At 44.6% G+C, this 26,948-nt stretch overlaps 3 protein-coding genes across 11 annotated transcripts in view; 2 read left to right on the top strand and 1 right to left on the bottom strand.

The window, feature by feature from the left end:
- Positions 1–1,783, top strand: part of PRKAG2 (protein kinase AMP-activated non-catalytic subunit gamma 2) — a 241,939-nt gene extending 240,156 nt beyond the window's left edge. For all 9 annotated transcript variants that reach the window (XM_053963335.1, XM_053963314.1, XM_053963353.1 and 6 more), the window contains one exon: positions 668–1,783. In XM_053963335.1, the coding sequence (XP_053819310.1) occupies positions 668–699 (32 nt within the window). In that variant the 3' untranslated portion in view covers positions 700–1,783. The remainder of the gene's footprint in view (positions 1–667) is intronic.
- An 82-nt stretch (positions 1,784–1,865) lies between these two features.
- LOC128794245 (tetra-peptide repeat homeobox protein 1-like) lies at positions 1,866–9,113 on the bottom strand. The gene is made up of 3 exons (XM_053953988.1): positions 9,044–9,113; positions 5,707–8,805; positions 1,866–1,953 (listed from the first exon to the last, which is right to left on the bottom strand). Exons 1-2 carry the CDS (start codon positions 9,111–9,113, stop codon positions 7,631–7,633), a joined length of 1,245 nt encoding a protein of 414 aa, XP_053809963.1. The 3' UTR covers positions 1,866–1,953; positions 5,707–7,630.
- The window catches only part of RHEB (Ras homolog, mTORC1 binding), a 38,285-nt gene continuing 20,418 nt past the window's right edge, over positions 9,082–26,948 (top strand). The window contains exon 1 of the mRNA XM_053948576.1: positions 9,082–9,263. Coding sequence (XP_053804551.1) covers positions 9,212–9,263 — 52 coding nt within the window. The 5' untranslated portion in view covers positions 9,082–9,211. The remainder of the gene's footprint in view (positions 9,264–26,948) is intronic.

Raw genomic sequence — 26,948 nt, 5'->3', positions numbered from 1 at the left:
TTATGTGAAAACTGGATGCATTTAATGAATCTTTCAGTGTTTGATTATACATGCAAGTAGCAACTCCAGGTTTCTGGCAAAAGATTGTTATTCTGTAGAGTTGGATGCTGAATCCAAGCTCACCACAGTGTTCACTCATTGTCCAGCATCTTTGAGTATCTGGAGAAGAGGTGAGATGCTGCACAGTCCTGCTGGACAGGTCTCTCAGATCCCTGCTGTAAGCAAAATCTGCCTCTGAGCCAGGAAAAATGAGTCTATCAACAAAGTGTAGTTAAACTAAATTCTTACATCGTTTGTGCTCAAGCAGGACGCATTTTCTGGGGGCTGTTACGATGATTAAGCTTGGCTCTAAGCTGAGGGACAGGTTTGGGCTGTGGGTTTTTAGTTGGGAGTTTTTAAACAAATTTTTTTTATGTGCTGGGGAGAATCTTCAAAGGCATTTGGAGTAACTTCCCAGAAGGGTTACTTAAACTTAGCAATGAAATTAAAGCAGTGATGGTCTCGAGCCTCCTTCGCTCTGTCTCACATTGACATTTAGCAATCCTGCAGTTTATTCTTTATAAATGCTGTATTCAGTACTCTGAATGTGATCAGGGAAAGTTGCAGCAATTGGAATGAGTTCTGTGTGGCCAAGGAAATGACAGCTGCTTTCCTCTTCTGTTCCCAGGTGCCAAACAAAAGGAGAACGAGAGCGAATGACTGCTGTGAATGTAAACATTTGTAGGAGAACTTGAACAGAGTTTCTGGGTCGTTTGTCTCAAGAGCAGTGACTGCAATGGAACAGAGCAGGATGGTTGAGGATGTGTTTTGGGACTTTGTGATGGATGATGAGTCTCTTCCCCCCAGTGATGTCGCAAAAAAAGCAGCATGACAAAAGCTTATGTTAAAATGTAGGCTCGTATTTCAAAATGTCTTCAAAACATTTGCTGGAAGACTTCACATGATGTCCTTCATTAAAATGCACTGTATTCTGAAACTTTTTCATTTTGTATTTGACAGAAGTCACTGGTCAGCAATGGATATATGTGACATAAGGCAAGTGTATGGCATATTCATATCATAGTGCCTTATGTCAAAATACAGCAATATGTCATCACTGTTGCCCATCACTGTCAAAGGAAGTGTTGTGCTAAACGAGACACTGTATTTGAATGTGAAAGTCTTTAAACCTAAAACCAAATCAGTTTCAGTTCTCATTAGATTTGTCATAAAAGCTGTAATTTGGGTATCAGTAGACTTCTTTAAAACTTCAATGACAGTTTTGTGTTCAATGTTGCATTCTGAACTGAAATGTAAAACAAGACTGATTTAAAAACAGCTTTATTTATTTTTACTTTCATGACAATTTTTTACACATCTTTGGTGGATAGCTAAAATTTCACCATATCCATTAATAAACTGTTGATTGTTATACAAACAAGTGGGAGATTTTTCTCATTATTTAAAACTTTGGAGTTGCAGAAGCTGTGCCCTGTTCACCAGTCTGTGTTACTTGAGCTGAAGATTTTGGAAGCGTGGATTGAAAGTGCTCTGTCCTGTCATACACAGGCACCATGGAGGAAATAAGGTGCCAGAGGACAATATTTTCACCTGTATTAAAGTGTAAAATGATGTTTGTACAATGAAAACCCGAAACTTTTTATTGTATATGATTTGTACAGAAGTGGAGGAGTGAGGAAAGCCGTGGGGTATTTGCTAATGTAAATGTACTGTAAAGTTTGAAGATGAGACTTTTATAATTGTAGATTCTTGTAGATGGAAGAAATTAAACCCTACAACATCAGTTTGGTTTTAGCAGTTCGTGCCAAGTTCTTTCGCAGGTATGAATGTACATGCATTGGGATTAGTGTAAACCAGGAGCATTCTTATTTTCCTCTGGATTTCAAGGTGGCTTATGCTGATGGAATACTGTAGGTAGGACTTCTGTACCATGTTTCCAGCCTGAATACTGCACTGGAATAATGCAGGAAAGGGATACATTATTTTTTCATTCATAAACATGGAGGTAAAAGGTGAACAGTTTTCAGTTTGCTTATAAAATGTAAACATTATAGTAATAATAGTAATGAAAAACTTTCTTCAGAACTTTTCCCCTTTCTACGTGAATTTAAATTTTGAACTAAATGTGTGAAAACTTCCTTCTTACAGGTATTTTTCATGACTAAAAATATTCCTGTAGTACATGATGGAAACTGTTCACTTAGATTTTCTTTCACTTTCTTACCTTGTGAAAAACATTGTCAAGTCTCCTCCAGCACCTTTTCTGACTGGGTAAATATTGACTCTGTTCCCTGCAATTCCAGGTGGTATTGAACTGGAGCAGCTGCTTTGTCCTAAGAGCAACAACTTGGTGCTGGTTGCTTTCTTCAGAGCTGACACCAGCCCAGCTCTGATTATCCTCGTGTGGGAGATGGGAGTGATTCAAACTACAAATAGTGGCTCTCATTTCTCATAGGGTGGGTGGAGGGGAGAACCTGTGGTAGGAAACTGATTAAGGGTAAGTGGGCAGTAATGCTACCTGCAAATGCCACACAAACCACATGGATGCAGCTTAGTGAAAGCAAGGTTCTGCTCCAGCACAGGCACTGCAGCCTCCTCTGGGAGATGGGGTGGCAGGGAGGTGCCCAAAAGCATCCTGACATCTCTCTATCACTTGTCTGCATGAACACATTCTTCGGCCCTCTGGTCAAGGTATTTTTAAAGATAAGGGTTGAACCACTGGTATTTTTTTAATATCTATTTTATAGCACAAATTCCTCTGTCCCTGTTCATGCAGATGCTGTGGGCCTGCCTGCGTGCTGCAGTGTGCAGAAAGCCAGAATGAATTTGCAGTTTTCAGATAGCCACATACAAGCTTCCTATTTTCACATTATTACAACTGCTGTTGACATGTTGTGGACACAGGACTAGTAAAACTAGAGAACAGCTTCCTCAGTGGTACAAAACTGTGTTTAGAGACTTTCCACCCTTTCTTTCTGGAATTCAGCTCTGAAGTCTGCATTTGTGAGTGACAGAACTGTGATGTGACCCCACCAGCACAAATAAATAGCAGTGCCATCAAAATACACTCTGCTTGTGCTGGCACAAGTGCCAGTGCTGATGCAGTAAACAAAGCTAAAGAAATCATGTCATTTTTAATACAGATCAGTTTTCTACAGAGCTAGAAAAATGCTTGTTCCAGCATAAGGGAGGGACAGGAGTAAGTAAATGAGGGTGGGGAGAGGAGGGGTGACTCAGCAGCGCTGCTGCATGTTCCAGATTAAAGGGATAGTGTAACTAAAGCTTCAGCCAGGGCTCTTCACGTAGCTCATTAGAGGTCTCAGCCATGAAAAAGAAGTAATAAAATGTCATTAGACTCCAGTTCTTGTGCATTCTCCCCTCTGGACAGGCAGCAGGCAGTACCTGCAGATCTGAGACTACAGCAATAGCTCCAGAAGCTCCTTTTCTTGTCACAGACACGACCGTGCTGCAGATGGAGGGGTCAGTAAATGTCCCCTGTGACTCCTGAGAGCCTGTACAGTAGTGGAGGTGAAGAAATGGTTTCTATTTTAACCAGCAGGACTGTAATAACATGTGATTGATGCCTTTGCTTTCCTGTGCATTTCCTTGCACAGCAAGAGATGTCTGTGAAAGATAATTATTCTGAAGGGCTTTTACCTACTCTGGATATTTTTAACTGCTTAGGTGTAAGAAAATGTTTCTTAGTAGACTTCAGCCCTCAGTATTTTTCAGTACCTAGAGATGCTCTGAACTGAGGAAAAATCACCCTTTGCTGACATGTATGAAAAACATTTTCCTGTTTTACTTCTGGAATCCTTTAGGTAAAGGGTCTGAGATCAGATGGTGTTTGCTGTTTGCTAGGAAGTGAATTCAATTGTTGTGTATCTAAGGCCTAATAAAAGATTAACTTTTATTAAGGGATGCTCTTGTGCTGGGAATGTTGGAGTAAAACTGGAAGAACAAGCCTTGATTTCCAGGGCCTGAGCACTCGTCCTCATGGCAGACAGGAGGAATCTGACTGAAGCACTTCCAAGACTGCACGTGGAGAACACTTCTTGCCATTTTTGGAGGGAGCATAGGGTAAATTGGAGTTTTTCAGTTTTGGTCCAACTAGAAGTGAAACCACACATGCTCAATCCTGCCTCACAGCAGGCCCTGTAACTGCTCCCACTGAGCTCTCCAGGCAGCTTTAGAAGTAACCAGTTTACTTCTAAAGTTTCTGTGAACTTTCACCCATATTGAACACTTATTAAGGGTAATTTCCAGAGGAAAATGCCATTCCGGATAATTTAATGCTACCCTTGTACCCACATAATGCATTTATGCAAAAAGAATGTTCTGCAGACACTGCTCTTTACTCTTCACTTCAGCACTTAATTTAAATGTGGTTTTGAAAGTCACTTTCTTGGTACTCATTTGTTTTCTGGTTGCAGTCAGACCTGTTCCTGCTGTAGTGAATGGGCAGGAGGTGACCTGTACTTACACATCAAACTCTTTCCTTTAGAAAAAACCCTATGGAATGTGTGTCCCTGCCAACTGCACACCAGGACCTGTAGGGCACCAGTCCATGGTGTCAGCAGCCCCTCTGAACTGAATTAGTCCCTTAATTTCCTTCTACTAACTTTTTGCCAGCGTTTCTATCTGAATATTGCAAAATAGAATCACTGTGAAAAGGCAGGAGGGAGCAGCAACAAGTGCAAGGCTGAACTGAATGTACTTTGTAACCTCTGCAGGCAGCAAGGGCTGTGCTGTGCCTGTGGAAGCACGCCCAGTGCAAACACTGGACACATTTCAAATCATTCCTTGGGAAGGCCCTGCTTTGCAGAAGGACAGAGCAGGTAATGGTGCTGGTAATTGCTGCTGCAGGAATTGAAGGTGCAAGTCAGAGCTGTTCTGCATTTGGGAGCTGAGTAGCTGGATGGCTGTGGGTTTGCATGTACTGGGTTAGTGTAAAAATACTTGGCTGTTGAGTTACCTTTACTACATGAAATCTATCGTGGTTCTTTCTCCATCACAAAAAGTAGATGCAGGCAACAAAAGTAGATACAGGCAACATGCAGTGTTTGTCCTGCCTCCCTCAGCATCCTGATCTCCCCACAGACACACTCCAGCCCTGCTTGCTGTTTTCCCCCTTGGAATCTTGTCTTTCACATCTGATGTGTTGCTTTCTTTGAGAAAACAGTTTATAGTAACATTAATGTCATTTATCATCTGACCTGATCCCAAGGCTGTGTTTGATGAGGGAGTACCTGGCAGAGGGAGACAGGGAGAAGGCCTGGAGCACGGCCAGTGCAGAGGCACACGGGGTACGTCACTTGTCCCACAGTTCTCTGAACTGCTTTGGAGCTCAATGTGCAAACACTGCAGACGTGAGGAGGCTGCAGCAGGAGCAGGGAATGTACAAGCACGACCCTAATTCCTATTGCAGCCAATGCTATGGAATGCTGCCCTGGGAAAACACAAGCTGAGCGTCACACCTGGATTGCTACAGGGGAAGAGGATTTCAGCAAAGGGGTACTTGGTGTGTGAGGCTGTTCAGCCCCAAATATATCAACAATAAAATTTCAGATAATGCACAATGCCTGGATTAGACATTCACAGCCAAAGGTGTGCTGTCCCTCTGCTCAAAGCACTCCAGAAGTGTTTAGACTTCAGCTGGGCAGGAGAAATGTAGTAACAGCCTTACCACAGTCCAGATCCTCTCACCTCTGCTTAAGCTGCTGCCTCTTGAGTAGCAGTGTCCCAGAGTGCTGCCAAAGGCCATCAGCAGTGTCATCCAGCCCTAGAGCATGGAAAAACAACAAACTCCCCTGAAAGCTCTGTTTTTCCCTGTATTCCCAGCATCCCAGCCAAGACAAAATGAAGCACTTACAGGATCCTGCTGGAGGAAGGATTATTATCCAATTCCCTCCAAAGGAACAGTGGAAGAAAAGGAAGTTAAAGATTTTTCTTCAAAACAAACCCATGCCCAGAATGGATGAGTTCTGTTTTGCTGTTGACAAGCATCCTAAGGTGAGACAACTCCATTGCAATTTGAGGCAATAAAGCCAATAAAGGGGGAGGAACAGAAACCCTGCAGTAGTGAACTTCCCTAAACAAGCACAGACTGAGCCAGGGGCAAGTTAACAGAAACCAGATAAATAAATAGACACAGCTCCAAAAGGAGAGTGGGATAAGAAAAAGAGTGTAAGGGAAAAGACCTAATCAAAAGAAGTGGAAGGAACAAAACCAGAAACTCCTACAAATGAAAAAAATGCTGATTCTCACCACTCTGACCATGTGGATGGGTACGGATATATATCCTGAAAATACAAGTTAGGTTTCACCAGAGTAAAAAGCCCAGTGCCAAAATATGACAGGCAAGTAATAAGAACTGTAAGGAGATGGAAATTGAAAGCATAACTACCACAAATGTCAGCTATTTTTCCAGATCCATGTATGACATTGGAAGGTAATTCTTTTCTCAGTCCTCTCAGTCTTCTGGCTCAGTAAAAAGCCCAGATTTTGGACCATGGCATGGTTCCAGAGGGAGTGAATGTAAAGATGATGGCACAGCTCCAAGAGTTGGTCCTGCAGGATCATGGCTTCACTGCAGTCCTCATGTGCTTCAGAAACCATTTGTCTGTTACAAGACACGAGACAAAGAGGAATCTGGTGCTGTACATGAGGCAGGACTGTCCCTCTGCACCTCTCGGGGAGCTGTGAACAGGATCCCTGTTCACAAATGCTGCATTTCCACAGGCTGCTGCTTTTTTGCAGACTCCCCAAATCCCACCAATCCCTATGGGATGATGCTCGAGGGCTGTGATGAGGTGGAAATCTGCTGTAGTGAGTGGAAAAAACAAGGCTGGACACAGAGAATGAGCATGCAGAGTTGTATCACCACAGCCATCACTGAGAAAGTACAAACCCCCCATGTTTCCTCAAGAAAAAACTATCCTTCCATCATGGACCTATTCACTGAAAGCTGTTATTCCTGCTGTTTAACTGGTCACCAGCACTTGTCCTGTAAAATCCCATTATCCAGAAGATGAAGGGTATAATTAGACTATCCCAAAAAAATGCAGGCATCTCCCAAAAGCCTGTCTGCTCCTCCAGAAGTAAATCACTTTTGTGCACAAATGGCTTTCTTTTGCTTTAGTTCCCCACCCTCTCACCAGGTTAGATGAATATGTGGGAGTGGATGGGTGAGATCAGGGAGAAGCCAATCCATGTCACTCAATATCATCCAGCTGCTAGTGTGGTTTGTTGTACCCTGGCATAATTGTGTGCTAGGTATCAGTGTTCCCCAAAAAGATGCACATTAAAAAAAAAATCATTCTAACATTCATTTTTCAAGAAAATGTGTAAAGGGTTTGTATTAATCCAAAGTGTTCAAAATGTAGAAGTTTGTTCAAAGTGTAGAAGGGGGAATATGACTTTCCTGTCTTTCTCCCTTAAATTCTGCATCCATCAAGTGTTGCAAGTGTTGCAGCCACCACCAGTACACGCAGCCCTCTTTTCACAGCGGAAAACTCCCCACCCCTTGGATCTCACAGTTAACCATTCCCAAGCTCCCAAACGCTGCCTTCCCTTCCATGCAATTCCCAACACTTTATATCGACGCTGGCACCCGACGTTTCTCCATAAATCATCTGCGCGCACGGGGAACGCTCTGAAGAGGCAGCGAGATAAATTCAAACAAATTCAAACAAGGCCGGCCGAGCGGCCCTTCCCGGCACGGCACCCTGGAGCCTGCGGGGACACGGCAGGGGCAGCGCCAGATCCCAGTGCCTGGGGAGGAGCCCCTGCGATGGGGAGAGGAACGGGGATGGCCACGGGCATGGGGAAGGAGACAGGGACTGGGATGGAGACAGGGATGGGGAGAGGAACGGGATTGGGCAGGGGCGGGGGACGGGATTGGGATGGGGACAGGGACGGAAACAGGGACCGGGACAGGGATAGGGATAGGAACAGGGATGTGCACGGGGATAGGGACTGAGATGGGGATGGGGAAGGAGACCGGGACGGGGATAGGGACGGGATTGGGCCGGGTCCGGGAACGGGACTGAGACAGGCATAGGGACGGGGATAGGGACAGGGACAGGGACAGGATGACCAAGGTGACGGAGCTCGGGGACGGGACTGGGACGGGGATAGAGACCAGGACAGGGACAGTGACCGGGACAGGATGACCAAGGTGCCGGAGATAGGGGACGGGAGAGGGACAGGGACAGGACGACCAAGGTGAGGGAGCTCGGGAACGGGACAGGATGAGCAAGGTGAGGGAGCTCGGGAACGGGACAGGGACAGGATGAGCAAGGTGAGGGAGCTCGGGAACGGGACAGGATGAGCAAGGTGAGGGAGCTCGGGAACGGGACAGGGACAGGATGAGCAAGGTGAGGGAGCTCGGGAACGGGACAGGATGAGCAAGGTGAGGGAGCTCGGGACAGGGACAAGATGAGCAAGGTGAGGGAGCTCGGGAACGGGACAGAGAAAGGATGACCAAGGTGAGGGAGCTCGGGAACGGGACAGGATGAGCAAGGTGAGGGAGCTCGGGGACGGGACAGAGACAGGATGAGCAAGGTGAGGGAGCTCGGGACAGGGACAGGATGAGCAAGGTGAGGGAGCTCGGGGACGGGACAGAGACAGGATGAGCAAGGTGAGGGAGCTCGGGACAGGGACAGGATGAGCAAGGTGAGGGAGCTCGGGGACGGGACAGAGACAGGATGACCAAGGTGAGGGAGCTCGGGAACGGGGCCGGGGCCGGGCAGCGCGCGCGGGACGCACCAACCGCCTCACGCTGCGCGCGCACGCGCGCGGGCCCTTGGCGCGCGCCTCTCCCCCCCCCCGCCCTCGTCCCCGCTCGCCCTTGCCCGCCCGGCCCCGCCCCCTCCCCTTCGAACGCCGCCGTTGCCGCTCCCCGGCCAATCCCCGCCCGCCGCCGTTGCCGCGCCGGCCAATCGGCGCGCGCCGGGCGGGGGTGACGCAGGGAGTTTTTTCCTGTGACGCGCAGGTGCGTACGCGGGGCCGGCGCGCGGCGGCGGCGGTCACGTGGTGCGGCCCCGCCGCTGCCAGCGCCGCGCGTCCCGAGCGCGCTCCGGCCGCCGCCGCTCCCCCCGCGCCCCCCGCATGTCGCTGGCGCCGCGCCCCGCGCCCCCACAGCCGCCCGCCGCCGCCCTCCGCCGCAGCCGCCGCCCTTGATGTGGTTCGGGGCCGGGCGGGGGAGAAGATGCCGCCGTCCAAGTCCCGCAAGATCGCGATCCTGGGCTACCGGAGCGTGGGTGAGCGCGGCGCGGGTTTCGCGGCGGGGGGTTGCGGGCGGGGCGCCCCGGGTGCCGCCGCATCGCCCTCCCCCGCGGCGGCGGCGGCAGGTGCAGCGGAGGCAGCGGCGCTTCCCGCCGCCCCGAGCGCGCAGCCGCGGCCCGAGGGAGGGAGCGAGGGAGGCCCCGCCATGGCGGCGCCGCAGAGCTGCGGGCCCGCGGCCGCCGTGCCCTTAATAGGAAGTTTCGCCCCCCGCACTCCCCGAACGCAGCCCGGAAAAGCGGGATCGGGGGAGCTGCGGAGGAGGTTCCTTCCCCGCCGGCTTAGCTGTGCTGAGGTCCAGCTCCGCCCCGCGCTCCATATGGAGCGAGCCTGGAGAAGGGCAGCGGAGCTGGGGAAGGGTCTGGAGCGCTTGTCCTGTGAGGAGCGGCCGGGGGAGCTCAGCCCGCAGAAAAGGAGGCTCAGGAGAGGCCTCGTCGCTCTCCACAAGTCCCTGACAGGAGGGTACAGCCAGGTGCGAGAGTCCGGCTCTGCTCCCAGGCAACCAGCGATAGGACATGGTCTTCAGCTGTACCGGGGGAGGTTTGGGTTGGACACCAGGAAGAATTTATTCTCAGAAAGAGTGATCGGACGCTGGAATGGGCAGCCCAGGGAGGTGGTGGAGCCACCGTCCCTGGAGCTGTTTAAGCAGACCGGACGTGGCACTCAGTGCCGTGGTTGACACGGTGATGTTGGGTCCCTCCCTGGTCGACCTCAGAGCGCTTTTCGAGCCTCGGTGGTTCTGTGATTTAGAGCCAGTCTGAAGTGCTGGGGAGGCCAGGCGGGTGTGTTGCCCGTGCCTGGCCTGTTTCTTGCCCCCGTGGAGGTGCTGGTGCGGCGGCAGCAGCGCAGCCGCTGTTCCCGAGGGGCCGCCTCGGCTCCGGGCTGTTCCCAGCACGGCGCTGCTGGGACAATCCAGCACGGGCTCATCCGCTGGGACGAACTTCCTGGAAGCGTCCAGCACGAGTCTATAGCAGCTGATAGAGGGGTTTGTTCCGTATAAAAAGTGTGATCCTGCATTCACTGTCTTTGATGGAGAACGATGTCAGATGTTTCTTGAAGCAGGGGGGGAAACAAGCTGTAGTACAGCCGGTGCTAATCGATCAAACTTAAAAGCATAGATCAGTGTGGACGATAATGTGTGGTCGGGGAAAAAAAAGATGTTACAGAGAGATACTACTCTGATATAAATGAGGTTTTTACATTGAAAGCAGTGGCTATATCAGTAATTTGTCTTACATGGCACACAGCATAAAGAACCCTTTAAAAAAGCTTTTTTTAATATAAAAAAGGTCTAAATAAGGAGGGCTTTTTCTTGCATTTTGTGCATAGCTGCAGCCAGGTTGGTGTTAAAAGGATTGATGAATTTGTCCAGCCCATAAACAAAACAGTGAGGAGTAGATTGATCAGTTTGCACAGTCCGTATGACATCACTTGTTGCAGTGTGTTCATTGTCTTGTGTGTTATGTTTTCTTCTTTGAGCACTGGTGGGAGCAAAGCAATGGGCAGTGTAAGTGGGAAGGGGGAATGCTTGAAATTCTGTCCTTTGGAAGTCTGTGGTGGGGACTGGGTGTACTGTTGAGCTTTGGTCCTTCATCTGTTGACACTGACAAGCAGTAGTCGGGAAATCAGATATTAGTAGGGTATAGGACCAGTTGAGGAGAAACAGAAGTAGTATAATGTTAGTTTGGGTGGTGATGTGAGCAAAGCTACTCGTGAAAAGGATGGCCAAAATGTTACCTAACTGTGAAGACCTACTACTGAACTTCAACTAAATTTTCTGGGACTAGTGTGGAATTGGCCTTGATAGGACAAGACCAATTTTATTAGGAGAGCTACAAGTTGTAGGAACATAGAATTAAGAGTGGGGGGAAAAAATCTGGTTTACTGGAATTTTCCTTTCATTGTCATTAAATTTCTCAACAAATACTTAGGTAGAAGTTCAAGCAGTAGGAATGGGCCATTGAGGTCCTACTTCCATCTTGTAAAGCTGTTAGAAAAGCAGGAAGGTTAACCTGTGAGATTTAAACTGTCCTCTGCTTCCCCAAATATGCCTCCTAAAGTGTAGTAGGATGGGGACTGAGTTTGGCTTCAGGGAAACTTTTGATTAAGTCTTGCTTTGTATTATGATGGCAAGGATATCACTTGAACCCTGGGTAAGAAAGGATATAATCTCATTTTAGGACAAGTGTTTGGGTGGTAGAAAAGGAAGTACGTTTCTTTTGGAGGAAATGCTGCATTGTATAGAGGTAATGCTCATTAAAGTGGGGAATAATTCCAGAATCTGAAGGACTGGAAGGAAATGCTTTCTACATTTCCTTGTGTAGTTAGGGAACGGCATTGTTTTTCTATTAACATTAATCTTAACCCTGGAATGAGGGAGGTTAACTTTGGTGAGTTGTAAAATGCTTACAGTTTCATAGGTTGGCCCTAAATGCTTAGGTGACCTGCTCTGGGAAGTTGGATGCTCCCCCTGTAACTACAGTGTTTGAGATGAAGGTGTCATAAAATGAGGAGCTCTTTTTCCCATGTCTCTCTCAGTCAGCTGCTGAAATAACCAGGTTTTGGTGATATATGTCAAGCAGTGAGCTTTTCCCTACAGCTGTTGATTCAACAATGCCGTGGGTCTCTCAGGTTAGGAGTGTGTGCACTGAAGGGTGGGCACGCCCTCCCTGGGGATTTGTGAAACAGGGTCTGAAAATTCTACTGCATTCGTGCTAAGGCCTTGTTTATTTTATTTACATTAAATTTTAATCTTATCCCGGTGCTGTTGTCAGGTAAACTAGATGTTGGGAGTGGTATTCTGGTATAATAGTTCTCAGAATAGAAAATTCAGGAGTCTGCTTGTTTGAATACACTCCCTCTATCTTTCAACACCACCATCAAGCCTTTCATATGTGAAACTCTTATTCTTTGCTGATGGGAGAGATCACAGTGGAAGCCTCATGAATTCCCAGGTAGTCATACTTTCTGAGATGCAGACAGAGTATTTGCCAGGAGCTTCAGGAGTTGTTTTTTGGTGAAGAAGACTGACTATCTGTGGATGTAGCGTGCAGGTCGTGGCATGACACGAGACAAAATCACGCAAGAATTTCTCTGTTGGGTTTTGTTCAGGTTTAAATTGGTCTAAGTAAGTTAAATTCCATTATGTAAGTGTGCTTGTCTCAGCAAGATTCTGAGTCAAAATCAGATGGATTTTGTCCCAAGATCTGAGTTTCACAGCAGAGGAACTTGACTTCCATTACTGTTAGTTGGGAAGTGACCAGGGTGGATCAGCTATTTGAGATTTGATTCTGGAAGAAATCTGCCTTGTGCATGATGAAGCATAAAATTTTACAAAGTTACTGCCTTCACTAAAAAGAATCTTCATAATTGTATTTTGGTCATAACTTAATATCCCAAATATAATTGGAAATAATGGATTTGCTTGGAAATAAATCAAGCAGGACTTAAGATTTTCTGAATCTTTTTAGAGTAACAGCCTCTCTAAAAAGCAGGGTAGAGTCGCCAAAAATGCTTTGTGCTCAGTTTCATTCTCTTTCTGTTTATAGAAGAAATGTACAAATTCAGACCACAAATGCCTGTAGGAAAGAAGAAGTTTCTTAGATGATCTTGTAAAAGTACCTTATTAATGGGATTCTCTGTATTATATTGAACGGATGGATTTAAGATAAGCAGGAAGGTATTGTTTGAATCAACTGCTTCAGTTGTAGGTCTTTATCTCAGCCTGATTTCTTTCCTGCTGTTTGTCTAAGTTGTGCTGGTGGTTTTACAGATGTACTTGCAGAAACAGGAATTCTCTTTCTAAATTTTACATGTTTGGACTGGTCATCTGAAAATGCTGTCCTGGGCAGTTTATGGCTCTGAGGGCAAAATCCAGTTAATATTAGGGAACTTACCTATTTTCTTCCCCAGACAAATTAATCAACTTCTTTTGTGTGCGTAGGTGTAGAGCACACCATGCTGCAGGCAGAAGTAGTCATGGTCTGACTGCGGCATGCAGGTATCAAAAAAAAACCTGTGATGGAACAAAATGACCAGTCAGGGTTAGATTTGTATGGAAAGGCTTCCAGATGATTGTATTCAGCTAAAAAAATGCCTCTGCCCCTTCCACTTTGCTTGAAAAGCAAGAAGGGCAGAAAAAGCAGTAACTTCAATATGGACCTGTAAATAGTAAAGATAATTGTTATGGCAGAACGTAGTTTGAAAACACGAGTTGTTTGAATATTAGGAGGTTTGCACTGTAAAATGGAGCTGAGGCTTTGCTGTTCGTGTCTGAAAGATGGCATCTGCTCGCACAGCAGCTTTCCGCCCCGAGCAGGGATCCCTCTGGGATTGGATGGGGGAAGTGGTAATTTTAGCAGGCGATAAATTGCCCGTGTAAATGTCAACAGAGGAGGAATGGAGAAATTACCGCTGTCGTGTGCTGTAATTTGGTTTACACAATCGGCTGTGTCCACAACATGGGAAAGCCTGAGATTTAACAGGAAAATTGAGCGCTTTGGGAGCCAGCTGATACGGAAGGTTAGCATTTTGCTGTCCCTTGTAAAGTGCCAAGATGACTTCCACAGCCCCTCCCTCGCCAGGGCCGCAGTTGGCTGTGCCAGGGTGCGGCAATGCTGCGAGGAGGAAAGGTTGCAGCTCCCAGGGGAGCGGGATGAGGCTGGAAATGCCAGCTTTAATTGCATTTCGGTGTTGTTAGTGACTGTGATAGTGGCTGCAGCAGGGGAAGTTGCTACAGAGCGTTTGATAGCAGTAGCTGGAAGCACTAGAGGCAGCATGTTCAGCTGTAATATCAACCCACCGTAGGGTTATTTGAGGACACTGCTCGAGGATTAACTCTTAAATTGCCTACTCTGATCTATCAATGGTAACACTTGCACGTTTTGCTTGTATGTGTGGGGGTGTTTTGGTGTTTGATTACACAACTTGAAGTTAACGTCGACCGGAAAAGCCAAATGAAATGTAGGTCCTGTAATTTATAAGCTATATAAAGTTGGAGCTCTTCATTTAGATATACTACACTGCCTGAAGTGTAGGTTCTGGCTCAGGCAGCCACCTCTGCGGTACAGGCTGCTGCGGAAACTTGGCGTGACCACGCAGCCGGGATTAGAAGAGCAGGCTAAAAAGTGATAAATGCCATTATGATTAATTTCCTGTAGCTCTCCTGAAGGTGACATCCAAGGGTGTGCTTTAAAAACTGCTCAACTTAATTGTGTATTCCATCCAAAATCGAAACAGCTTCTCTGTGGGATGTTCATAATGCACTCAGGCTCTGTGAATCCTGCATGAGTCAATTGGCTGGTGTCATCTCAAATTTTCCTAAATCAGAAGCTGCAGACGTGAAGCGTGGTGCGTAAAAACACGAAGTGGCCCTTGTCAGTCATGAATTGATCTCCTTAAGGATTTGAGAGGTTCCCTTTTGTTTTCCAAGGTCTGTATTTGAAGTGAATGGCAGATTTGTTGTGAATTTGATAATGTGAGAAAACAAAATCTGCTTCCTGAGTTTGGGGGATGGTTATTCCTTAAAATTTCTCTCTTCCAGTCCTGGTCAGGACATCGGCATTACACGGTGGTTCCTGCCCGTTGAGGGCAGCTCTCCTGTTAATGAGGGTATTGGGATGGAGGAAGAGGGAAGTGTGGACAAAATCCATGTTTTATGTTGCCTAGCAGACCTTTTAACAAGATTTCAGATTATTAAGTTTGCTAAAAGCATATTAATATGGACCATTACAGGTTGCATTTCCTTTTGGAGAAATACAGAGTATAGTGGATGCTGAATTGGGTTTTTTGTGGGGTAAAGTTGCTTGTATTGAACTTGTCACAAGGAAGTAAACTGAGGCAATTTTTGAACAAAGTGTCAAAACAGGCTTTCAGGTGCAGCTTTTCTCAAGAAACATCCAAGCCATTTTCTTTTTTAATTGCCACATCATGAAGGCAGATGCAAATGAACTCTGTAGGGTGGGGCACCTCTTGGCCCAAGTTGGGCTAATCCTGCACTGTGGCTTGAAGTTGGACCTTGCTACCCCCACCCAGGTGCTGGCCCTGATGTGATGGAAGGCTGTCCACCAGCCCAGGGGATTGATTTATTTAAAAAAGTAAAGCAACCAGAAGGGAAAGTTGTATCTTTCAGCTGGTCAGCTCAGTGACTGCAACCCTGACAGAGGGAATGGGGTCAGGAGCACAGGCTTTTGGGGGAGGGTGGTATAGGCTCTTTGTGGCTGTGCAGACTTTTCTTCAGCCAGACTTGTTGTGGAACCACATCTCTAAGTGTTTTCCTTCACCACCTGAGATAGGCATGGGTGCCTTTTGGTCAACTTTCATCGCTGGAACTTCTGAACTGGACTTTTCGTCTTGATGGAAAAAGATGGCCTTGTGCAGGTGGTGTGTGTGCTAGGGAGCCATGGAGAAATCGAGTTCTTCAAGGTTCTTTTTTAAATAAACTGTAGTCAAATCTAATCAATTCACGCAGAATTGAGGAAAAAAATGTTTGACCTGGGGTAAACCTAAACCTTGTTCCAAAAGTCTTTAAGTTCAGATGATGCCACAAGTGATACAGTCTGGAATTTTCTGGAAACACATGCTGGTAAAGATGTTGCAATGGAGCAAAGCCAAAGCTTCTGGAAAAGACCTGTAAGAACATGGAATCCAACCCTTAACCCAGCACTGCCATGCCACCCCTAAACCATATCCACGTACCTTTTAAATACCTCCAGGGCTGTTGACTCAATTGGTTCCCTGGACAGCCTGTTCCAATGCTTGACAACACTTTCTGTGTAAAATTTTTTTCTATCTTCTAATCTAAACCTCTCCTGGAACAATTCTCTTGTCCTCTTGATTGTTATTTGGGATATGAGGCTGACTTCCCACTTGTCTACAACCTGTCCAAGGAAGTGAAAAGCATTTAGAGTCACTGATTTCCTGCCTAGGTGGAAAGCCAGTGGAAACAAATCTAAACTGTGTTGCTTTTCGGTGTGGTCTTCTGTCTTTGGTAGGATACCTTTCAAAGTATCTGTTTCTTGCAAATTGACCTCTCAACCTGGCTGACTCCTCCTTTGGTTGTGTTTATCAGCACTTGGAGCCTAGGGATGAATGACAGCTACTTCATTGTTGAAGTACTCTGGTTCTTCCTCAGTTTACCATACACATGTTGATTGCTGGGCACATACATTTTAAGAATAGCTGTATGAAGGATGTATGGATGAGACAGTGGTGAATGAAGCATTGCTGCAAACAGATGACACAGGTTCTGAAAATGCGGATTTTGGATTAGGAAGCACAATATTCCACAAGATGACGTTAGGACAAGCAGAACACCAGCTTGAGCCTTTGGGCCTCCTGCAAAAGGGAAGTCTGCTAGAATTTCTTATGGGACTTCTTATGTGAATTAGAGAACTTGAGGCTAGAACAAAAGGAGGAAATGTACAGCAGCTTTATTTGGGTGGAATCATCAGGAGTTTGTGGGTAATGGCAAAAGGTTATGAGGCATAAGACTAAGTGCATGATTTCTGAAAGGCTTTTAAGGAATGAAAGATCCTGTGTGACACTTGGAGGATTAGTTCAGGAAAGTTGTGGTCTATGTTAAATAGGTATCAGCTGCAAAAATCACAATTCCCTGATGGCTTATGCTTTAAACGGCAATTTTTTTCTTTCAACACTATTTTAAAATATGACACTAAAATCTCAAAGATTGAGGAGTCAGTATTTCTGGGATGGTTGTCAGTGTTGTTGGGTGTTCTAGATTACAGGAACCAGAACATCATATGTGCCAAACCTAGTTATTTGTGTTCTGTGGGGTATAGAGTTAAATTAATTTTAATTTGGATAAAGATGGAATATATAAGTGGTCCTCAGTGTGTGGATGTAAACATGTGCAAGTGTAATACAAAATTAGGATATGAAAGTGTCTCTTGACAACGTTGTCTCCAGAGTTAGTGGGATACATCTGTCTAGCTTCAACAACTTGTCAGATTGTATTGCCAAAACTTCATTCAATATGCATGACCTCCTTTAAAGGTACTCTTGCTGTATGCAAAAGAGCTGGGATGCATAATATGTAGGAAAACTCCATTAAATCTGCCCTACAAACTGTCAAAACAATCAAGCACTTGACATTAATGCAGTAAAGTGTATTTTGCTTCAAGGCTTGTTATTCCATCAATAACAAATTTTTGGTCTTCTGAAATCTGTCTCAAAATTAGCATTTTTTAATTAGAACTGGAAGTTTCTGCTTTGAAATGTGCATATAAACAAGCACCATGTTTCTTAGTGTGCTGAAGTACCTTGTTCTTCATTGCTTTTTTGGAAATGGTGTTTGCTTCTTTTGTATGGTTTGACCCTGGTGAATAAAGTCTAAAGGAAGGTGTTGGTTGTGCTGTTTCTACCTTCATATTTTGAGAAAAAAAACCATCAAAACTCTTCATAAACCTTTTGAGGTTGCTAAACTCAAGTATAAAAATGGTTCAGTTGGAAGGTAATGCAAGTTTTTCTGAGCAGTGAAGGTAGGAAGAATAAGTTGTCTGAATGTTTCAAAATCTTGTTCCTTATACAAAGTGTATAGGAGTCTTAGGGCACCTAAGCCTTTTTTCTGTTTATTCTTCTACAGCTGCACATTTTTATCGCTTTTATCCGCAAGTGTGGTAGTAGGATAGAGGAGGAGCTAACATGAAACTTGCAGAACTGATGGGTTGATGGGCAGACAGACAAATAGAATGTTCTTCTGTGTCTCCTGAAGCCTGACCTGACTTTAGGTTGTCTTAAGCTGTAGTTCAATACTCAGCTGCTTGTCCAAGCCATGTGGCTGTGCTAGTGGAGCACTGGGAAGTGAAGTATCCAGCTTGTATTTGCAAAGGCTTCCTCAGGTGCTGGAGCAGGACTGTCTAGAAGATGCTTGACTTGTGAAAAAATGGAAAAATAATTTATTTTCAAGTTGCAGGTGTCATCCTCATTTATCCTCCTGGGATACTTTCAGGGGGGTTGAGGGAGGGTGGGAATGAGATGGCAGTGGTGAGGTTTTTTTGATTTGTTCTGTGTTTTTCTTCTTCCCTGCAGAGGTTAGAATTTTGTATTGTGACCTTTTAGTACTACATAATATGAAAACTGAGAATAGGAAAGTATGATTCTTATCCAAAACCTCTTGATTTGAAGTACCTATTGAGCCAACAGATGGATATGTGCTGGTTAGGAAGGTAAGAAAACCAGCTGGCTGTTCATGGCAGGCAAGAACTTGATAGTAAGATACAGCAAACAAGGGTTACCTATTCTGTCTTCTCTGCCCTGTGGCAAAATCAGCTATGTCATGTCATATCTGCCAGATCTTTGACTTAAATTCCCTTAACATTTCCCAAGGTTGGGGGCTCCAATGATTCTTCTGGTATTCTGCGTGGTGTTATTCTTACCCTGGAGTCTTATTTTTGCCCTGCTGTTTTACCCATGGGTGTCAGGCAGAGATTTTGGTATATTATTACTTTAAACCTCCCTTCCTGTTGATGGATTGTCCTCTGTATTCAGCAGCTACTCTTGGGTAGATGGGTAAGTGTGTAAATGCAGGAGGCTTGCAGCCAGCGTTGGTGGGGAGGGGTTGATGACTAACTCCAGCTCGTTAAAGTGCAAGGCTGTGAAGATGGCATTTAACAGATTGTGGCTTTTTTCAACCCTGATAAATAGAGGGGAGGAGCTTCCTGTGATCAGCAGAAGTAACATGGAAGGTGCCTATGCAGTTAATTCAGAGAAGATCTAGAGCTAAAATGGAGAAGAGACAACAGTAACAACAAAAAGCCATCAGAACCTGGTGGTGGGGAGAGAGTTGTGTAGAGGAAGGAACAGTTCAGGCACACACTGGTTTATTTTATATTGGTGTGGTTATGTATAGAGCCACTGGGTTAGCACACAAGAAATAGTCAAGGCTCAACAATATTAACATGAATCAAAACTCTGTGTCCACCAGTTGTGGACAGAGATGTGATGGAGTTGACCATATCTTGCTCTGCTGGAGGAAGAAGGAGTCAACACAACTCTTTGTCAGTATCCCCAAAGACCACCGTCCCTGTCCTGTGCTAAGAGATTTTGGTATTGCAGGGTTGGTACTGCAGTGCCTGATGCTTCATGCAGCCTTGGGGACTTCCTCCGTGTAGGGATAGCAGGTGAATGGTGCTGTCTGCTGATACTGGGTGCTGGTAGCAGCTGTCCATGAGTGTCAGGGTTTATTGGCCACGTGCATTGCTGGCATTGGGTTTGTCAGACCTTGGACCATCAGCGGTGACACAAAGAGCCTGAAACATTGACTGACCACCTAGCAGTTGCACACTGCTGCAGAGTGGAGCTGTCTGTTGTTGCCGAGATCTTCTAGTGGTTATTATGCAGTTTGATTTTTGTATTATTATAATATGCTGTGCAAGGGCCTGCCCTTGGGGGTACAAATCAGTTGTACCTTCCAGCTTTTGCTACAGTTTGTGGAGAGCTCTGTGAACTTCCCTTCAGAGTAAGGCTGAAACTTCTTAGCAGTAGTTACAGAATGTGCATCACATGATTTGATTGGATGATGTTACCAAGAGAGGGAATATTGCCAATATTGTCCTGTCAGGATTTTGTCAGGTACTTGTCTTCTGCCATCTCATAACAAGGAAAAGAGAAATACATCTCTTACTATTGTTCTTGCAATTCCAGGAAGATCCTGGGGCCCTCTGGTCATATGCATTTCAGTAGTACTGCCAAGATGGTCTATTCCTCACCCATTTTAGCTGCTTTTGGTGCTACTTGGTGTTACAGGATGCTCAGGGTCATGTTCCTAGATTTGTGTTTTTAAATTATGCCAGGAAAGGTTTAGTGATGTTTTCAAAGACTTGGCCCTCTGCTTGGTGGTGGCTGTAAGCAGTGATTGATGTATCACTTGGTGGCCACAGTGTTGGCAACTGTGAATCCTATGGCTCCAGTCCTTAAGGTCCTTTTAAGGGAAGACCTGAATGTCAGTGGAACGTCTTTCATCTTGGTAAGGCTTCTCTTTCTCTCTTACTGGTCTGAAAATGCAAGTGAGATTTGTGGAAGGAAGGGTTCATCCTGTTTTCTAAAGAACTTAAAAGTTTAACATGCAGTGTCTGTGCAGAGGATGGAGAGCTGGTGCTGTGACTGCAGCTGGAAGGATCCACTTGAAGAATGAATGGCAGTTTAGGTTGTAGTTCCCAGAAATCTTTAGCCACAAGAAAGAAGTGACTGGAATTTGAGAGTTTGATCTCTTGTGCGGAAACTAAAACATTGAAGATAGAAAAGGGGAATGCATGGAATGCATTAAAGCAAGAGAGATGTGTTATTTCTAATGACATAGCATTTAAAACTGATTTAATGATGAAACAATGGCAGTTCCTGGAAGGATCTTTCAAAGACATTTCATTTCATGTTGTATATACCCGATGATCCAGAAAGGTCAAGTTTATTCAAACACCTAATGAGCTGCTTGAAGTGTGTGTATAGGGAGAAAGGACTTTGATTCTACTCAGCAGTAGAAGTTGAATTTTGCCCCTTTGGAGAGGAAGTCAGTACAAATTTCAGGCTCTTTACATTTAGGTGTGTCATAAACTGGAATGTTAGGGTCTGATTTTTAGGCTTAATAAACTTCCCTTTAGAAGTTGTTAGGGTTTAACTCATTGGGCAGCTGAACACCACACAGCCATTCATTCACTTTCCAGAGTGGGACTGGGGACACAGTTGGGGAAAAAGGTAAACTGTCTTTATCCCAATTCCATTTTAATAGGACAGAAAAGGAAAGGTAAATGATAGTAATGGTAAAAAAATATACAAGTGATGCACAACGCAATTGCTCACTGCCCACCTACCAATGTCATTGAATTTCTGCTGCCACCTGAAATATTTTAAGCCTTGTGCTGTGGGCAGGTGCTGCAGAGATGCACAGTTTCTGCAGGAAGTCTGAAGGGAATACAGAGAATGGTATTTATCTTAGAAATACAGGTTGACTGTCTGGGGTAGGAACATCTGAATTTCCTTTGCAGTTAAGGAACACCAGGATGCAGTTCCCCTGACCTGTTTAAAGCATCTTCAATGCAGCCAGGTATGCATGCATGCATTCCATGGCCTGGTGAGGTATATGCCACAGGGGTTGTTGTTTTGGGGATTTTTTGGAAGTTTTGTAACACCTTTTCCCATCTTTGACAACTGACAGTAAACACATGGAATTAAAATTCATTTAACTTATTAAAAGGGAAACAGGAGGAAAGCTGCAGCCTGCTGCTTTTCTGCCAGCAAGTTACAAGCTGAGGTAACTGGACTCTGTGTTAAAATAACTAAAAGATTTCTTTTGACAATCCTTTGCTGTGGTTACTGACTTTATTGGAGACAAAATGGACTGCCTGGAAGTAGAAGCCGTTGCAGGAATGCAATGGATTTTTTTCTCTACATACTTGCTTGGACATGTAATACATTGCAACACAGTTTAAGTGAGCATTGAGAGATGAGCACTGCTGTAGGATGGAACGAGCCTGCTGCTAAATATCAGGGAGTAAAGCACATGCTCTCTTCTTGCTTTCTTTACAGGAAATATGATCTAGATAGCATTAGGACTCTTGGCTTGTGTTCAGAAGGCTCATTGCTGCCGACCTAGCAAGGGCCTGGAGCTACTCCTGTAAGCGTGACCGATTGCTTTGAAATCTGAAGAAAATAAAGGAAGCCATGTGGCTTTGTTTCTAAATGACTGCTCTCATATTTCCTCTGGCTTGCAGAGGAATACCTTTGATAAACCTCAGGAAGATTGTGCAATGCAGATGGAAGGGAAACCAGCATCTACCAGCAGGCTCATGCTCTTGGGTGTTACAGACTCCTCTTTTACAGCAGAAGTAGTTCTTGCTACAAAACCTTGCCTTAGACTTCAAATGTATTTCCTTATATGCTAATTTAAAAAAAAATAGAGCAGGAGAAGGTAGGGAACAGTTGTAGCAACAAGACAGAGTGACAAAGAAGTTAAAGGAGAACTTTTGTTGTCCTGAAAAGATGATCTGCTCTTCGGTTTGTCATAAAGGATTCTGCAGTGTTTGAAGCTCCTTATCACTTTACCAAAAGATGTGTCATCGAGGTCCTCCAACTTTCACTCCCTCAGAATTACAACCTTTAGTCTGTCCTCCAGAAAGCTCAGAGAGCATTTGAGAGAGGAGTGCCACCACTCTGTTGCAAATCAAGCACGAGTGTCATGAGCAAGTCAGGAATTGAGGGAGAGTTTTGTCTCTAAGCATCAGAAAATATTTTTTTAATCCTGCTACTGTAATGCTGATATCACAAGGAAGTCACTACAAAAACATATAAAACTACAGCTCAATGTAGATATTTATATAATTCCTCACAATTAAAAGTCTAATAGTAGAATTAAGTTGCATTTGAGTAAAAAACAAACTACTCATTGTATTGCTGTCTCCAGAGATTTAGAAACAGAATTCTTTATTGACCCAGATATATCATTTTTATAGTCATTAGACTAATTCACCAAATACAAAGCAATGATCAGCAAAACAGTAACTACACAGCCATAATTAGTACCTGGGGGGGTATCTTAATTAACTCTAGAAAGTTGCTAATGATGTGGTCTGAGATGAATGATGAGCTAGTGATGGGTTCTGAGATAGTCTCACAAGATTGCAAACTATCTTTGTCAAAGAGGGATGCTGTAATCCTCTTTGCTACCCAGTCAACCTCCATTGGCTCCAGGAAGTCGTTCAGTCCCACTCTGTGCTCTGAGGATGGAGAATCTGCACTATGGAAATGGCAGTGTCTCCATTTTGTGCATATTGGTATTGTGAATGAAAGAAAATAAAGATCCCAACATTCAAGTTAAATCAAGTGTATCTTTTGGTATGAAAACTTCATCTCTGTGGAGTGTAGTAAGTTGAGTATGCAGCCAGATTTACCTAATTTGATGTGACTGACAACATTTCATTATGAAATTTGTTGAGTGCTTTTTGTGACAAAGCCTAAAATAGTTTGTTCTGTAAGCAAGACTGGGTAGACCTAAGGAGAGTCTAAGGAGACTAACTAGGTAAGTGTAGTTACTAAGTTGGTCTAGAGACTAGCTTAGGTAAGGTGCTAGGCTTGTGGTAGGAGTAGATGAGATGCTGCCAGCTGTTAAATATTTAATGACCATGCAAATTACATAACTGTGCATTTTAATAGCAAAAGACGGGTTAAGGAAACTGCATCTACACTGCCAACAGAACTGCAGCTCTTCAGTAGTTGTTGTTCTTGAGCAGGACAAACTGTTTACTGATGGCTTGTGTGGGCAGTTGTAGGATTGAGAAACCCTTCCTGTTGAGATAAGCTGCACTGTGCTGCCCGTGGCCGTGCCACGTCCGAGGGCAGCTGTGCAGCCCCGCTTGCACAATGCCCTGCTTGTGGAGCTGTTGTTTGACTTACTCTCTGCCTGGTTGCATCATTTTTGTCTCCTGGATTTGGGGAGAAGTTGGCTGCCCATGAGAGTTTAATCTGGGCTTTCCTTGTGCCTGTTGCAAGGAGAACAGGGTGTGAGGTGGGGACAGCAGGCAGGTGGTGGTGCACAGAAGAGGGACATGACCTCTTTGGGGAGGCCAGCTGTCCCCAAGCCCACCCAGGCTCTGTTACTCATCTGCTTGTTAAACTGCCTAGTATTGTAAAGCTTGAATTTTAAGGCTAGATTATAAATACCACAGCTCTTGTCCAAGTAGTAAAAGGATGAGTAAAACACAATTTGGCAATTGTTTTGCCTTGACAATTGCAATGGCATTTGAAATTGATGTGCTATGATTGCACTAGTCAGAGTGTTTATGGGATGTTCTGCTTTATGGTGCAAGTGGTCTAGTGTTTGAGCAGAAACACGACAGCTTTAGTTTTTGAACTGGCTTTCTGTCTGAAAGTCTGCTCCTTTTCTGTTTTGACAGTGGAAGACTCTTGTCTTTACCGCTCTCAAATAATACCATAAATAATGAATTGTGTATGCAAATACACTTTGGGTACTTCTGGACAACTTGAACTATGTTTTCAGTTACCTAGGACTTGTATTCTAAACACTCATGAAACCCATTTCTTGCAGCCCTTCTCTTCTGCCCCGTTCCTTCAGGGGGAGGGAGAGACAGTAAACTTAGAGGATTTTGCTTACAACTCTGCCATGGAGTATCTGGTGCTACCGTAGCAAGGCTCTGCACCCAGCTTCCAGCCTTGCTTCAACTCCTATCACTTCTCCTTTTGGTCTCAGTGGATGTGGATGTTTATTTTCCTAAAACTTGAATACAGTGGATATGTTGAATTTACCAGCATGGAGGATGCTACAAGGAGAATCTTAGCAAACTGCAAAAATGCGTGGCTGCATTCCAAACGAGAATACATTAGAGCTGAGCCTCTTTGAGGTGTGCACCCTTGAGTAATCAGCTAATCAAGCCTTTGCTGCTGGTGTCAGACTCCCTGGTGCTGCTGAGGCTGAAGTGTGCCCGTGGTGCCTGCACATACAGACAGCCGTGTCTTCCCTGCTGTGCTCCGAGATGGAGCTGGCACATCGGCAGGCGCGGTTGTGTGCGGTCCCTTGGCCTCACAGACGTTGTGTTTGTGTTGCAATCCTTGCCTGATCTTTCTGGGGCAAGAGCAGATAGGAGCTAAATTGTCAGCTTGATTTTTCCGCTCTGTCCATGAGCATAGGTCAAAGACCTGGAATAAAACCTGTGGGACAAAGTTCAAGCCAAGCTGTTGGTCACAGGGTTCTGCCTGCTGCTTGGTCATGGGCTGAGGCACGTGGGCAGCAGGGTGTTAATACCTCAGGGTTTAGATTTCTCATGTCCATGGAAGCCTTGATTTAGTGGGATACAGTTGCCTGCACTTCCCCAAGGGGGTGGGTGCTGAATCCCAGACTGGAGAGTTTCCCTGTGCCTCCTGGAAGAAAGCAGGCTTGCTCTCACAAACATGAACACATCATTACTGGAAGGCTTGTTATAAAGCTTGGAGGAATTTAGGAGGAGAGTGTTAGAACACTGGTTTTATCTCTTTCCTCTTCTTTCACTGTTAGGAGGAAAGCAGTAATTAATACAGCTGGGTGTGAAATGCAGCATTTTCTGTTGGCTCCGGCTTCTTTCTGCTATTCAGTTTCCAGGCTTAGCACAGACAGACGGCAGCAGTCAAGTCTTTCAGTTAGTTCAAAATCCTTCTTAGGAGGAAAAAAGTTCAGTTTTGATCTTTACTGAACTTAGCTCCCTTACCTTGGAGATCTAACAGCCTAATATAAGGGTAGTTAACCTTTTTTTTTAAATGGAGTGCTTAATGTGCTGGTATTGGCAAGGAATCTGGGAGCATGAACTCTGGGTAGCAACTTCATAAGTTTATAACTAAGGGAGAAATAGCTTGAAAGTTTGCTCACTTTCTAAATGATGTCCAAAATACACAGTTTCAGAAAGTTCCTCGGAGGCACAGTTTCAATCCTTAATCTGACTTTATTAGGATGATTTGGGGGTGGGGTGTATGTGCCTTGCTGGAGCAGCAGTTTAAAGTGAAATGTCTTCTGTCCAGTCGTGCATTGTGAGCATGACACCTTCATGCTTGAAGATAAGACCAGGAAATGGTATCTTAAGAACTTGATTTTAGAAAAAGCAACTTGATAAAATCTTGGTGATGGTTGGTCTTCATGGCGTTTGTCTGGAAGTTTTTTTAGCATTGTTTCTTGAATAAACGGTCATGATTGATAGGAGACAGCAAAGGGGTAAGCATGGCAGAGAATGAAACAGAAGACTACTTTTTTTTAATATCTCCTGAAGGAATGCTTAGGAAAGAGCATTTTCTGAGTTCTGGAAGTAGGCAGTTTTTTACCCAAAGCAATTTATTCTTGTAAACAATGATACTGTATATTTCCACCACAATGTTGGTTACTTAAGAGGTCATTGAGAGGTTTCCACTGAGTTGGGTGGTTTTGAGTCAAAATTTTAACTTGAGGTTGTATTTTATTTGTGCTTCTTGACAATGAAAAGAGTATAAAGGAGCGTGAAGAATGTGCTCGTGTCCAAAAGCAGCTAATGTGCTTGGCAATCTTTGTGAGAGGGTATTTGTCCAGTAAACATAATGTAATAGGATCTAGGAGATTCCCAAATGTAGATGATGTGCTGCAATGGAAATTGTGTTAAGGCTTCAGTAATGCTTTGAGAAGTCTTCAGCTGCAGAGCTTTAAAGGTGCTTTTTATGGTCAATGTATGTGATTCACCATCTTATAAAATATTTCAAGACTAAACGAGTTCTCATTTTTTTGGTCTGCTACTAAGTTCAGCGCTTTGCATTACTCTTTAAGTGAAATGGGGAATGTTGTCTTCTAAAGTAGCAGTTAAATTGTTCTAAAGAAAAAACCAATTATGCCACTTCAGTCACTGCTTAAAATGCAGCATCCACTGGTCTGTTGTGATGTGGCAGTAGGAGGATTAATAGGAGAGTATATTGGTCTCAAGAATTTTGAGATCATCCTTTTGTCGTGGGAAATCTGTCCAGTCTCCTAGTAAAACCAAATTTGGCTAATTCTATCCAAGTTTTCTCTGTGGTTACTGAAAATTATTTTGAATTTTACTTGCTTCTTGACAGAAAAACGTTCCAAGTATATCAGTTTGTTAAATTTAGTTCTTTGAGGATTGTGCACTGCTGCTTTTAGATTTGTTTTAAACTGGAGGAGCCATTTA

The sequence above is a fragment of the Vidua chalybeata genome, chromosome 1, assembly GCF_026979565.1.
Source record: "Vidua chalybeata isolate OUT-0048 chromosome 1, bVidCha1 merged haplotype, whole genome shotgun sequence".
Lineage (NCBI taxonomy): Eukaryota > Metazoa > Chordata > Aves > Passeriformes > Viduidae > Vidua > Vidua chalybeata.
Note: the sequence above shows the minus strand (reverse complement) of the source record. Positions and strands in the feature narration are given on the sequence as shown.